The sequence below is a fragment of the Filicampus tigris genome, chromosome 15 (genome assembly GCF_054856515.1).
Source record: "Filicampus tigris isolate MCC_2025a chromosome 15, RoL_Ftig_1.0, whole genome shotgun sequence".
Lineage (NCBI taxonomy): Eukaryota > Metazoa > Chordata > Actinopteri > Syngnathiformes > Syngnathidae > Filicampus > Filicampus tigris.
This window is the reverse complement of record NC_141231.1, coordinates 2,563,194-2,577,737: the sequence shown is the minus strand read 5'-3', so window position 1 is coordinate 2,577,737 and position 14,544 is coordinate 2,563,194. Positions and strand designations below refer to the sequence as shown.

General features: G+C 40.7%; 1 protein-coding gene across 1 annotated transcript; it reads left to right on the top strand.

Annotated features, from left to right (window-relative positions):
* The first annotated feature begins 375 nt into the window (after nt 1–375).
* Nucleotides 376–14,507, top strand: skp2 (S-phase kinase-associated protein 2, E3 ubiquitin protein ligase). Its single transcript, XM_086052946.1, has 10 exons — nt 376–568; nt 1,137–1,387; nt 3,149–3,260; nt 5,301–5,444; nt 7,814–7,948; nt 9,498–9,596; nt 9,673–9,800; nt 10,002–10,053; nt 13,255–13,362; nt 13,436–14,507. Exons 1-10 carry the CDS (start codon nt 555–557, stop codon nt 13,650–13,652), a joined length of 1,260 nt encoding a protein of 419 aa, XP_085909072.1. The 5' UTR covers nt 376–554; the 3' UTR covers nt 13,653–14,507.
* The last annotated feature ends 37 nt before the right edge of the window (nt 14,508–14,544 follow it).

The window sequence follows — 14,544 nt, the reverse complement described above, 5'->3', positions numbered from 1 at the left end:
TTTGGATTATTTTAATAGTTATCCTTTGCACTTTTTGGGTTGTTATACTATATGTACTATTTACGAAAGATGCAAGTTACTAAGAATTTATACGAACAGGTCATCACTTAACATTTTTTAAATAACAGTTTTCACTTTAAGTTTTTGTGGGGATGCATTTAAAATAAACTTCACTTGTCACTGTGCTGATCTAAGATATGAGCGTATGAAAAACATGTTTTTCCTTTCTTGCAATAACGCCAATAATATGATCTACGTGTGATCGATCATACAGTGCAAATGACGTGAATATCTGATTTTAATTCGTGTCCCTTGTGGGAAAAATAAAGCAAAAGATTGAGAGCGCGCATGCGCGGATTAACCTGCGCGAGAACGGATGTAGAATCGGCGCGGGGTAAGTGACGTTTTGGTGCAAGGCGCCCTGCAGCTGGCGGTGAGTTTAAAAGCGTCCTACTTGGAGGGCTGGCTGGCTGCTGCATTTAGTAATAGTCGTAGTGGAATCCAGTGCATGAAGTTTACTATTTTTGGCACTTTTCCACCCTGGAACGGAGGTGATGCCAGGAGACAGGTATGGTTAAATTTATTTGAGCGTGACTTGAAATTAAAATTTCGGGCATTGCATCCCCCGTGAAACGGAACTCGGCGATCTCAGTGGTGTTCAGTTCCTAAATGGCCATTTCTTTAATGCTTAATAAATTTCTAGTTTGTGAATGTGCAATGCTAAAAGTGTATCAAGCAGGACGTCGCTTTAAAATTGCCAGATTGCAAAAAGAACTAGGCTTACCCTTTGCGCACAGGCGACCGCGCTTTGTCGTCGTTGAGCCTTCCGCTCAATTTACCCTTTCTACGTAGTTTAATAAACCTCGTATTAGGGGGCAAACAGTTGCACGTAGAGTCCTTGTTTCTGTAACTTCCCCAGAATTTTGTATGCACTTTGGTTTTTTGTATTTAAAATGACTTGTTCTGGATTTGCGCGGTCAAAAGTTTCCTTCAATATGGCGGGCAAAGCTATCTTGCAAGAAATTAGTCTCTTTGCATTTTCCACAGATCTTAAACAAAACGGAACAAAATATTGTCACCCTTGATCCGTATTTAGAATACAAAACATGATGCGTATTAATTTCTTTTCCACCCAGCGTGTCTCTGCAGGATTTGTTTTGCTTGGATGTCGAAGGCTCCATGTTGTCCCAGGCCAAGAGGAGCAGCAAGCGCAAGCGGCAAGAATCCCTGACTGAGGGCCTGGACACTGAATACACCCCAACGGAGCTCATTCAACAGTGGTCACCTGGACACAAACGGCAACACTTTGTCAGCAAGGGCAAAGAAAATGACGGAAAGCCTTTTGCAATTTCCAGACGATCACGGAAGAGGAAAGAATCGGTATCGGGTGAGAATCAGGGTTGTGAAAGTTTGGGAATTTTCAGGATAGTTCGGTTTGAATTTTGTTTTTTAAATTTAGTTTGTTTCATTAATTTTCAGAGTAATTTTGTTACTTTTTTTAACCCTTCATTTTAATTTACCGGTAGTTTTTATTTGTTTTAATATTTATTTTTATTTGGTGTATTTCTTCTGTGCAACATTAGAAAAAACATCATTAGAAGTATTGTATAGTAAAAGCTCAAAATTATAAAGTCAAATTCAGGTATAATGGTCCACAAACTTTGAGGTACAGTTAATGCACTGCTTCTTAAATTAGATGCATAACAGCACCAATGTCTTAAAGTTAAATCAAATATATTTACAGTGGTACCTCTACTTACGAAATTAATTGGTTCTTGAAGAAATTTCTTAAGTAGAAAATTTTGTAAGGAGAGACACGTTTTCCATGTAAATGCCCTAATTCGTTCCAAGCCCCCCAATATTCAGACATAAAACATTTATAAAGCATAAAAATGCATCAAAACATGTAACACATACATGTTACAGTTAGATTATTGCACAATAAATGAGAGTTATGCATAATGTGAAAAAACAAACAAAGAGTAGAGTATAAAGAATAAAAATGATGGTCGTTTACCTTTTAATTGCTGTCCTCATCGCTTTTTGCCCTCTTTGGTTCATGTTCTCTCTCAGAGGTGGTTTTTGCCTGGCGTTTTGTAAAGAACTGATTTAATAACGTGGCGACTGTCGATATATTACCGTCATATTCTTTGGCGAGATCCACCAAACGCATCCCCTTTTCATACTTTTCTATTATCTCTTTCTTTATTTGTATGGACAAAAAACGATTTTCTCCTTTTTTCTTTTTTTTCTTTTCCTCGTTTCTAATTCACATAAAACTGTCAGAACACCTCATGGCCCGAAGGGCGAATGACGAGGACGCTGCATAGACATATCCATCACATATTTATTTATCTACCTGTCTATCTGCACACACAGACACATACGGTAGAGGTCCCTCTTAGCCAATGGGATGCCAGGAAGATGCTAGGCTAGCCAATGGCAGAGCAGCTATGAGTATGTTGCGTTCAGGAAACTCCAAAGCTGCGAGTGACAGCCCATACTGTATTTTTACCTTTCGTATCTTGAAATTTCTTTCGTAACAAGAGGCAGTATTTTCCTGTTGAGGAATTTCGTAACTTGAAAATTTCGTATGAGGAGACGTTCGTAAGTAGAGGTACCACTGTACAGTATATAGCCCTTAATTACAGAAGAGTCTCAAAGGGCTTCACAGGCCTACAGTTGACAAATATTAACAACATTCCCTGGTCTTAACCTCAAATGAGGCCAAGGAAAAGCTAAAAAAAATAAAATAAAAAAGAAACATCTGGGTTGAAAAGATAATAAACCTTGAGAAGGGGTTTGAGATGGCTGTGGCTTGAATTCCTGTTGCGAAGTATTAAACCCGGTTGTACTATACTGTTTTTTAAATATTTTTTTCATGTGAACCCAAAACGAGGGCACATGTACTAGCGTCCCGTTTCGGGCTGAGTTAATTGACAAAAGAAGAGGATTCAGATGCTAGAACGGCTGTTTTCTAGGACCGACGTAATCTGGTGGCGCTTTTTTTTTTATTGTCTGCCGCTAGATGACGTCGCTTCTAGGCAGCACACAGTAAAAGGACCACAACTCCCAGGCAACTGTTCAACCTTCCCTCTTCTGGCGAATGGCGGTTTTAATCTTTCATGTGTTGATTATGTCCTTGCAGGCATTTCATGGGACCAGCTTCCAGACGAGTTGATCCTCAGGATCCTCTTCTTCCTCCCTCTGCAGGACCTCCTCAAGACATCCATCATTTGTCGACGCTGGCATCGTTTGGCGTAAGTCTTGAGTTGTCTCTAAAGATTTTTTTTATATATATATATATATACATCGCACGCGACTGCAACAAGATGATGATCATTGTAGTCTGAGTGGATCATTACTAATTAGCAATGCCAAGTCTTTTTATTTATGAACCCTCACTGAGGTTATTTCAACTTGCAACACCTATTTGTATACACAATAGGTCAGTGGTTCTCAAACTTTTTTTTACACAAAGTAACACCTCAAAAATATGTACCCAAAAGTACCACTTTTATCACCAACATTAAAATACAGTAGCTCGCTGGGGTTGACACCATGAAAAATTTTTAGAATCAAGAATTCCATCGATTTGATTAACCCATTAGAGCCTGAAGCCCCTCGTGAGACATCTCTAAAACCTACGGTGGTCTTTGGAGTCACCCTTGAAAACCTGACATTTTCGCCACCTACAAAATAAATAATATCTCAGCCCCTGTAGCAGATCGAAACATAATTCCAAAACTGTCAACCTTCACCAAATGCCTTGCCACCACTCCAGTTGCCACTGTTGATGTTGGCAATTTATCAGAGCTGGGCACTTGACCATTTTTTGCCCGTCCGGCTGCGACCCTCCACCCTTGACTTGGGTACCCTTCCGACCGCGACCCCCCAGCCATATTCATAAACATTGTCTACCCCCGCCCCATTCAGCCCTCCGACCCCCCCCCCCCCCCCCCCCCCCCCCCCCAAAAAAAAAAGCATCCATGATTGACGTCGCCGCGGGAGAAAAGCTCTAACGGTAGAGGCTTTTTAAAGATCATTAGCTGGCTAATTTACAATTTGAACCCGCTGTGGACACGCTTCAAATGCGCCAGTTGTACTTAGCCAACGTGCGTGTGCTTACTTGCATTGCGAGCCCCGAGCTGGATTTGTTGTATTGTATAATTATTTGGGCCCAACAGCCAGCCAGAAGTCAAGTTACTTATTTATTTTCCCCACTTCCCCTCCTTCCTGGCCTTCAAAATAAAAGCATACCAACAAACCACTATACATAGCTGGTTTGCCATGGCGTATTTCCGGAAATAGGGAAGACGCCAGAGAAGTGCATGAACTCCACCTTGATGTGCTAGCGTCATCCTTGAGTCAGTGCTGCGCGCATCTTGAATATATTCCCAAAAAAACCAACAACCCCAGAACAAAAAATAGTAATAATAATAACAATATATATACTCGTGGACACAAGTTGTTTTGAAACAAGTCGGGGGGCGTCGCTTCAAAAAGTCAGCGACCACAATGGATATCGTGCCTGCTACAACCATAAAGGGACCGAGATGACTAGATGATGCATTTAATTTTATTGCGAAAACGATCTGTAAGGTGGCGGCTAAGGGGCAATGTGGGTGGGTAAATTCTTTCCACACACAACGCTGCTAAACTAGTTGCTTTGCAGCAGGAATGAGCTGCGTGGGGCTTCCTCTACGTGTGGGAAACTGTATGTCTTCGCAAAATGTGATGTAATGGACCGATCAGAGCAGCAACAAATCCTTATGTGTGCGTGGCATGTGTTACAGACATGTCACCAACAGCACAATGCGTCAGTCATGTGAATCAACGTGGCATTTGTTTGTGTAAGAAGAGACATGAGACAGCAACGTGCGCTCAAGAGTGTTTGTATTTCCTTATTGTCACATCATGTAACCCGTGCCTCCCACCTGCAACTGGGACATACCATTACAAGAGGGGGCGGGGATGTTGGGGGGCAATACCACAATCCCTATAACATCAGTTGTCATTCGCGCCAAAGCGGGAGTAGAAAGAAGCCTAAAAAGAAGCCTTTCACAGAGTAGGCTGAGATGAAATTTTGCCCCCTCGCAAGCACGTCACATGCATGAGGGCCGATAGGTGGGCCGGACTAAAATCGACTTCCGGCCATGCTTAGTCCAGCCATTTTATAAAAATTTGTCAGCCGCCCCTCCCTCCCTTAAAGGTTTAAGAATCGTTCCATTAAAGGATGCCCACACTTTTGAGAATCCCTGCAATTGATGGTGTCACTCTTTCTTGATTGTGTCTTCCAGGTTTGATGAGTCACTTTGGAATAGTGTGGACCTGGAGGGGGTGACCAATATGGGTCCAGCACTGGAGCAGGTGTTGAAGACGGGGGTGCGCAGGTTACGATGCCCTCGCTCTTTCATAAACAACCTGCAACTAACGGGCATGTGGTGAGTTCAGGCATTCATGTGGCTTGACTACCAGAGTTACGTGGATTGCCAGATTGGCTGGAAAGTTAATCAGTCATTAAACCTTTGTTGTTGTTGGTTTTTTTTTATCTTTGTGTATATATGGATGTGGATGTATAAACTGTACAAATAGAAGAATAAAATAAAACTAAATACGTACTGAATATACAGAATATTGGTCAAAGGTGTTTTCATATCTGCACAGCAGCTGTATGAGTAGTCGGTCCTGACCAATTTATTTAAAAAAAACATGATTTTCGCTGATGTTTCTCTGCTGTAGGATAAAATGCTGTAAAGGAGTCAAAATGTTTGTGTTTATTGTTGTAAATGTTATGAGACCAAGTTATTTATTCATTTTTTATTTTCTTTCTTTATTTTATTTTTTTAAATAATCGGTCCATTAAACGGTTATCAGAATTTAATTGAGCCAAATATCTTAATCGACCTTAAAAAAATATATTTTTTTATTATTATTATTACAAATGTTATTATTTTTATTATATTTATTAATATTACTATTAAGTCCAATAGTTGTAGTATATATTTAAAGGGGAAGGCAACACAAAATATTTCTTTCCAATAATATGTTCTTTGTGCCTCCACTAGTCTAAACATGGCGATCTTCTTAATTATTACGTTTGTAGGTTAGGAGTTAAGCAGCAAAGTCCATCTGTTTTTAGCCGTCTCAGGCGGTGGCCATTTTGTCACTTCTGTCGACTGAAAATGACATCACAGTTGCTCAGGTAGCGACCAATCACGGCTCACCTATTTTCTGAAGCTGAGCCACGATTGGTCGTTACCTAAGCCCTGAGCAACTTTGATGTCATTTTCAGTCAACAGCAACTTGCAAAATGGCCGTCCCCTGAGATGAACAAAAACGGGTGGATCTTACTGCTTAACTCATTCTCCACAAACACACTATTAATCAGAATGTGGTGTTTCGACTAGTTGGCCTGCATAGAACATTATTCTTGTAATGAAAATGTTTGGGTTGACTTCCATTTCAAGATGGTGTTGCACATGCTTTTGTATATTTCACAAAAATTACATCTCTTACAGCCTTCATAACAGTGTAAATTGACTGTGCCCTCAAAATAACTCAACCTACAGCCATTGGTATCTAAGATACTGGCAAAATAAGTGAGAACTGTACAATCCGCAGTGAAAATGTCCACAGTGTCCCCAAAAGTGTCAATATTTTGTGAGGTCACCACTATTTTCAGCACTGCCGTAACCCTTTCTGACTTCACCCAAAGATTCTCATGTTGCCACTGGAATCTTCTTCCACTCGTCCATTATGGCATCAAAGAGCTGCTGGATGTTAGGGACCTTGTGCCTCTTGAGCAATCCATGACCTGTACCCTCAGCTTCTTTAGCAAGGCAGTGGTTATCATGCAGGTGTGTTTGGGCTCCTTAATTTGTTGACCCAGTTTCCAAATAAATAGGATCAAGCTCGCTTCAGTATGTTACATTACATGTTAGCATTCATGGCTCACTCGATGAACAATGGCAGCACACATGCAACCCCAGACTATGACGCTCCCACCACCATCCTTGACTGAAGGCCAAACACACTGCTCACGTAGCATCGGCAGCAACTGGGAGTTCAGCATCTTGCCCAAGGACACTTGTGACATGGTCACACATGCTGAGGTTTGAACCTGCAACCTATGGGTCGCTTCCCGACCACTCTACCCACCTGAGCCATGCCGCCCACGTGTGACACCATCCGAGTCAAATACATTTAACTTGGTCTCATCAGACCACAGGATCAGGTTCTACTAAATCCATATCCTTGGCCTGCAGACTGACCCCACCTCTCGTTCAATCTGCAGAAATGCTGGCAACACTCGTATCTTTTTTCCAAAGACAACAGCTGGATATGAAGCTGATCAGGTGCACTCCATTTTTTTGGGTCGACCATGGCGAGGCCTGTTATGAGCAGAACATGTCCTGTTCAATCGCTTTATCTTCTGAAGCTCAGTTTCAGTTTTTTTTTTGTTTTTTTTTTTCTTCATGACGTGCCATATTGAACTTCCACTATAAGAGTGTGACATTGATAACACCAAACTTAACACACCTCAGACCCCTTAACCCATAGATAAGTCATATGACACCGGGGGAGGGGAATGATTGGACCCAATCTGAACATTTTCATTACATGGTGTCTAGCAAAGTGTCATTTCTTCAGTATTGTGAAAAGGTATACAATGTTTTTTTTTTTTTTTTTACAAAAGTGTGAGGTGTGGACGATACTTTTGTGCGATACCGTACATGTCTGTTTTTTGCAAGTGGTACTCTAATTTTCCTATTACACACGTAAAAACGGTTGCATTTTGTTCTGTTGTTAGCACACTGCAGATTGCTGAAATGGACCTTTCCAGCTCCATCATCACCACACCCACCCTTGAGAGTATCATCTGTAACTGTAATCTGTTAGAGTGTCTTAGTCTGGAAGGCCTGCGACTCTCTGACAACATTATCAGGTTAGTTCTCTGCAGTCTCTTCTGTGGTTGTAGGCAACAACAGCTTGCTACTGGTTATAGCTAGCAGATGGTAGGAATTAGAATTTGCTTATCACCTCTAAAGTGAGGTACTAGGTAGAATTTTCTGTATTCCCTGTTAAATCTTATTTCAAGTGACCCTAATCACTGTGCTTATACTGAGTGAATACCCAAAACAACCCACAATGCGCACGTGTCCAAAACCCGTGTAATCAGTGGTATCAGACAGTAAAGACACAAATGTGTAAATAGTATGTACAGTTTATTTTGGACATTCTTAGTTTGAAACCATTTCCCCACATGCCCCAAACTACCCCCATTATTTCCAAAGTCAGGAAATCGCTATAATATAATGTTCACGAGTCACACTGGCAGATATCTGTTTTTATCAACAAGTATATAAAAAGGCCTGATTTGGACTCTTCATGGTGAAACCAGGGAATGGGAAAAAATAGTGTGTCATGACCCATAACCACACACACGCCACCTTTTTTTGAAGAAAAAGATTCTGAAGTTGGTTTTACACTGCAAGTATATAATCATTTAGATATTTCTATTTTATGTATGTATTTGCTCCAAGTGGTGCAGTTTGGACATGCATCATGGCCCATTGATATAAAAAAAAAAACAAAAAATATGTTGAAGATGTTTTCTTTTAATTTTAAATATAGAGACAATAGACAGCTTTGTTTTCAAAGTCGAACAAAACGTGCTATGAGCTCTCAAGAGTCATCAGCGGAAGTCAACCCCCAAAAAATTTTTTCAAGAATATGTTCCCAGCATGCCCACTATTTGAAACACGGCATTCCGATTAATTTTGCGTTTGTGGAATATGAGTTAAGCAGCAAAATCCACCCGTTTTTACCCATCTCTGGGGCCGCCATTTTGTCTTCTGTCGACTGAAAATGACATCACAGTTGCTCAGGGTTCAGATAACGACCAATCATAGCCCAGCTTCAGAAAACAGGTGAGCCGTGATTGGCCGTTACCTGAGCAACTGTGATGTAATTTTCAGTTGACAGAAGTGACAAAATGGCTGCCCCCTGAGATGGCTAAAAATGAGTGGATTTTGCTGCTTAACTCATATTTCATATTAATCATATTGCCTTGTTTCAACTAGTCGGCCTGCATAGAACATATTCTTGAAAAAAATGTTTGCATTGACTACGCTTGAAGTTTCCAACAATAGTTTTCCAAAATTTCAATATCACTTGTTTTCGTTCTAATTTAAAACAAAAGTATAGAGTTCCCAGTGTCAGCAGCAGCTCTTATAAAGTTAAGTGAAAATTTAAATAATAAATCTCCGACGTTAAACCAGTTGTAAATTGATTTCTTATCGGCCTTCAGATTTAAAGAAAAGAAAAAAAAGATAAATAATAATTGGCGTCTCCCTAAAACGCAGCCGTAGTGGATATGTGTCAGTTGAAATGTACATGTAAATACAGAAGAAGAATAAAAATAAAATCAGTCTCAGTGTTGATGTTTTTGAAATAATAGTACTTGGACGTTGACGTTCAAATTTCTCTTGCAGTAGTCTGGCCCAGAATCTGCACCTACGGCAGCTCAACCTGAGCGGCTGCTCTGACTTCTCTGCCGGTCCACTCGCTAGCATGCTGCAATCCTGCTCCAGGTCCATAATTTGTGCGACCACCCCCAAATACAAGAGAACGCCTTCATCTTCATTTCCTTTTGTTGTCTCCTCACAGAATAGAACAGTTGAACATATCATGGTGCCACTTCAACAGCAGTCATGTGAAGAGCGTGGTAAATCATGTCAGCTCTACTGTTACACACCTCAACCTCAGTGGATACAGAGATGGCCTCACACTAGATGGTGAGCGGGGCACATCTTTCAATTTGAAACCCTTATGAAATCCACTATTTAATTTTTTTGGGGGGGGGGGGGGGTCATTTTTATAAGACAGACAGATGTATCCCAGTCCACATGGCACTTTTTATTCCGTTTTTTAAACACCAGACATGAAAAACAGACATGCTGCGCTTTTTCTGAGATGACTGTTTTGTCTCTTTCTAGATGTGAAGGTCTTGGTTGCAAGATGTCCCGATATTCACACACTAGATTTGAGGTATGTTTGTTTTAATCATCAAGTCTTCACACCAGAGCTGGGCATCGCCTAATCAAAGTTTTTAGCCGACCCGCGTGGTTCCAGTCGGTCCAAGTCAGCCAAACGGCGTCGAGAACGAACTTAACCGGTACGTCGCGCGCAGGTGCGGCACACCGGAAAATAAATACAAAATAAAATAGTGTTGTATACCTTTCGGTCCCACAGACGCAATGACGTGCCCCGTATTTCACCGATCACCATGCTGCGCGTGTGTGTGTGCATCTGTTGTTTTTATTTGATTTTTTTTTTTTTACTTTATTTGGCTGCGCGTCTGCTTGTGTGGCGCCTGCGCCTGACGTGTACATTCAGTTCTCGACGTCGATTGACTGTCGCAGACGAGGGGCAGACTGGGACCACGTGGGTTGGCTAAATATGCAGACGGGAACTTCGTGACGGTTAGGCGCGCCAAGCTCTGCTGCACACCAAGTATTTGTACTACAGTGGTACCTCTACTTATGAATTTAATTGGTTCTGGAAGAAATTCCTTAACTAGAACATTTTGTAAGTAGAGACGCGTTTTCCATGTAAATGCCCTAATCCGTTCCAAGCCCCCCAAAATTCAGACAAATGTTTTTTAAAGCATAAAAATGCATCAAAACATGTAACCCATACACGTTACAATTAGATTATTGCACAATAAATGAGAGTTGAGCATAATGTAAAAATAAAGAATAAAAATGATGGTCGTTTACCTTTTAATTGCTGTCCTCATCGCTTTTTGCCCTCTTTGGTTCATGTTCTCTCTCAGAAGTGGTTTTTGCCTGGCGTTTTGTTAACAACTGATTTAATAACGTGGAAACTGTCGATACATTACGGTCATATTCTTTGGCGAGATCAACAAAACACATCCCTTTTCATACTTTTCTATTATCTCTTGCTTTGTTTGTATGGACAAAAAAAAAACAATCTTCTTTTTTTCTTTTCTTCGTTTCTCCATCACTTTCTTGGGGTCCATAGCGAATACTGTAATTCGCGTAAAACTATCGGAACACCTCATGGCCCAAGGGGCGAATGACGAGGACGCTGCATAGACATATCTATCTACTAGGGATGTAACGGTACGCTAAATCACATTTCGGTTCGTTTTTTTTTGGAAACTTCGGTTCGGTATATTTTCGGTAAAAAAAAAATTGTTTATTTTGAAAATATGATAAGTAAATGGTACATTTTTTTTGAAAAAATAAATAAAAGCGAACCATTCGGGTGGTATTCTAAGGAATTACACCAGAATAAAAAATACACTAACAATAAAGATCTTTTAATTTTGTAAATTATTAAGACACTGAAATCTTTAAATACTAAGCAGCAACAGCCTATGACTATGACACATCTAAGTATTCAAGTTAAAGACAAGTTGTCATTACACTTAACACATTACAATTTTTGTGATGGAAAAAAACATACATACAATAATAGTTACAATTATTGCTAACTATCTTAAAACTCTTTATAATGAAAAAAATACAGTAATTTTAAAAAGTCTTTATGAAATTGTATACACTCTTTTGGCATTGAAATCTTTGAATGTTCAACAGCATATTGGAACGAATTGGGTTATCTGTGTTGTGGTCGGATTTGCGTGTTGCTGAGTTGTTATGTTTCCGAGGTTCATGAATGCATCGTACAGCAAGCGAGTGGAGCAGCGGAGAAAGAAGAGCGTGAGCAGTTGTACTTGGATTAATAAAAACGTTAAAATTAAACTACGTCTGACGGCGTGTTCCTGTAAGACGCTACAATATGATAAATCCCGCTATTTAAGTTTGACGTTTTGGCTCCCTCATCTACGAAACATTCACAGTCGGATGATGCCGTGCATGTTAGACGTGCTATCTGCAACATGGCCGCCCATCTCGTGGAGCAATGTCGGCACACAACTTTGGGACATGTACACGTACCTTTCCCCATCGGCAATTTTACCAGGAAAGCCAGAATGTTCTCAAACAGGAGACTGCAGTGTGCGGGGGGGACCTTCGAGCTCTGGCTCTTTTCTGGCTCTCTCTTTTGTGCCGCTACCCTCCTCTCCCGCATGCAAAAGTCAGTAGCGCTCGCGCTAATGAGTGGACCGAACCGAACATGCCATACCGAAACGTATTAATACACCCACGTGTACCGTTACACCCCTACTATCTACACACATAGACACATACGGTAGAGGTCCCTCTTAGCCAATGGGATGCCAGGAAGATGCTAGGCAATAGCCAATGGCAGAGCAGCTATGAGTATGTTACGTTGAGTAAACTCCGGAGCTGCGAGTAGCAGCCCATACTGTATTTTTACCTTTCGTATCCTGAAATTTCTTTCGTAAGAAGAGGCAGTATTTTCCTGTTGAGGCGTTTCGTAACTTAAAAATTTCGTATGAAGAGACATTCGTAAGTAGAGGTACCACTGTATTCGTCTATATTCATCAAGAACATCAAAGAGTCATATGCTACCTGATCTTGACAACAATTACAAAATAGTCTTCTATTTTCATCAACAGTTTGATTCCAGCAGCCACTGTCTTTCATTAGAGACATGAATGCAGTCCCCTCCAAAAATATTGAACAGTGATAAACTCTTGTAGAAAAAGTACATCTGGTGTAAAATCATATTGACATTAAAGTGGTCAAGTCACCAAAGTATACCCCAAACATTTTCTTGACAAGAATATGTTCTATGCAGGCCCATTAGTCGAAACCCGGCATTCTGGTTAATATTGTGTTTGTGGAATATGAGTGAAGCAGCAAAATCCACCTGTTTTTAGCCATCTCATAGGGCGGCCATTTTGTCACTTGCTATCATTTGAAAGTGACATCACAGTTGCTTAGGGCTAAGGTAACGACCAATCACAACTCATCTGTTTTTTGAAGCTAAGCCATGATTGGTTGTTACCTGAGCAACTGTGATGTCATTTTCAGTCGGCAGCAAGCTACAAAACCTTGAGATATACAAAAATAGGTTGATTTTGCTGCTTAACTCATATTCCACAAACCCAATATTAATCCGAATGCTGTGTTCCGACTAGTGGGGCTGCAAAGAACATATTCTTGTCAAGAAAACTTTGGGGTTGACTTCCCCTTTCAGCTGTAGTGGTACAGAACCAATGGATTCTTTTTTTTTTTTTTTTTTTTTTTTGCTAAGTTCTTCTTGTGTACTACATTGTCCCGTGTTCCTTCATTCCAGTGACAGCACTCAGTTGATGGCCGACTGCTTCCCTGTGCTCTCTGAGCTCAAGCATCTGCACCATCTGTCCTTGAGCCGCTGCTACCACATTCACATTGCCGCCCTCACGTAGGTTCCGCCCGCCCTCGATGCGGCTCTCGATTTGAGCAGTCATTCCAATGAACTTGAGTTCTGTTTGCAGTGACCTCAGGAAGACATTCCCCACGATGCATTGCCTCGAGATCTTCGGCCTTGTAAATGACAGTCACTTGTCGTCATTGAAGAAGGAAAGCCCCCGCATTTCCATCAACTCTTTGCCTTTCTCTGCCATCGCCCGACCGACGCCTGCCAGCGTCACGGGTACAGTTGGCGGCCACAGCATGTGGAACAGGAAAAATCGACTGAGGTTCAGATTCTAAGGATTTTTGCATTTGACCCCAAAACACGCACACAGTGCAGGGAGCGATATTTTGTTGGTATTAATGGTCTAGGTCAAGATGTTCTAAATAGAAAAACGTTTGTAGGTTAAAGAGGAAGTCAGCCCCAAAATGTTCTTTACAATATGTTCTATGTACCTCCATTAGTCTAAACACAGCGTTCTGATTAATATAGTATTTGTGGAATGTTAAGCAGCAAAATCCACCTAAGCCATCTCAGTGGGCGGCCATTTTGTCACGTGTCAACTGAAAATTACATCAGAGTTGCTTCGCGCTCAGATAATAACCAATCACGGCTCACCTGTTTTTTTCTGAAGCTGAGACCTGAGCAACTGTGAAGTCATTTTCAGTCGACTGAAGTAACAAAATGGCCGCCCCAGAGATGGAGAAAAACTGGTGGATTTTACTACTTAATTCATATTCCACAAACACAGTAACAATCAGAATGCTGTGTTTAGTCTAGTGGGGCTCCATAGAACATATTGTAAAGAAATTTTTTAGGTTATTTTACTTTAAGGAAAATAATGAAACTACTTGTTAGCTTTTAAATGGCACATCTGTTCAGAGGTATAGAGTATGTTGAAAGTGTGGCTAAATAATCTTTGCATGGCGTCTTTCAGTATTCGTGACAGTTTGTCTCAAACCTGTATTATATTCAGTGTCATTGGTGTAAAGATTATATTTTTCTACAAGGAATTTCCGTATAAGGCGCATATCTTGGTCAAATATACTTTACTTCAATTAAATAAACCATTATGCGCAAAAGTGTCCACATATTCATCACTGAACCATGTCTACACAAGCTACTTTCCACATTTAATGTCTCATGTGAACTTGTTTTCTGTTAATAAAGAAAAAACACTGAGTGCCAAAC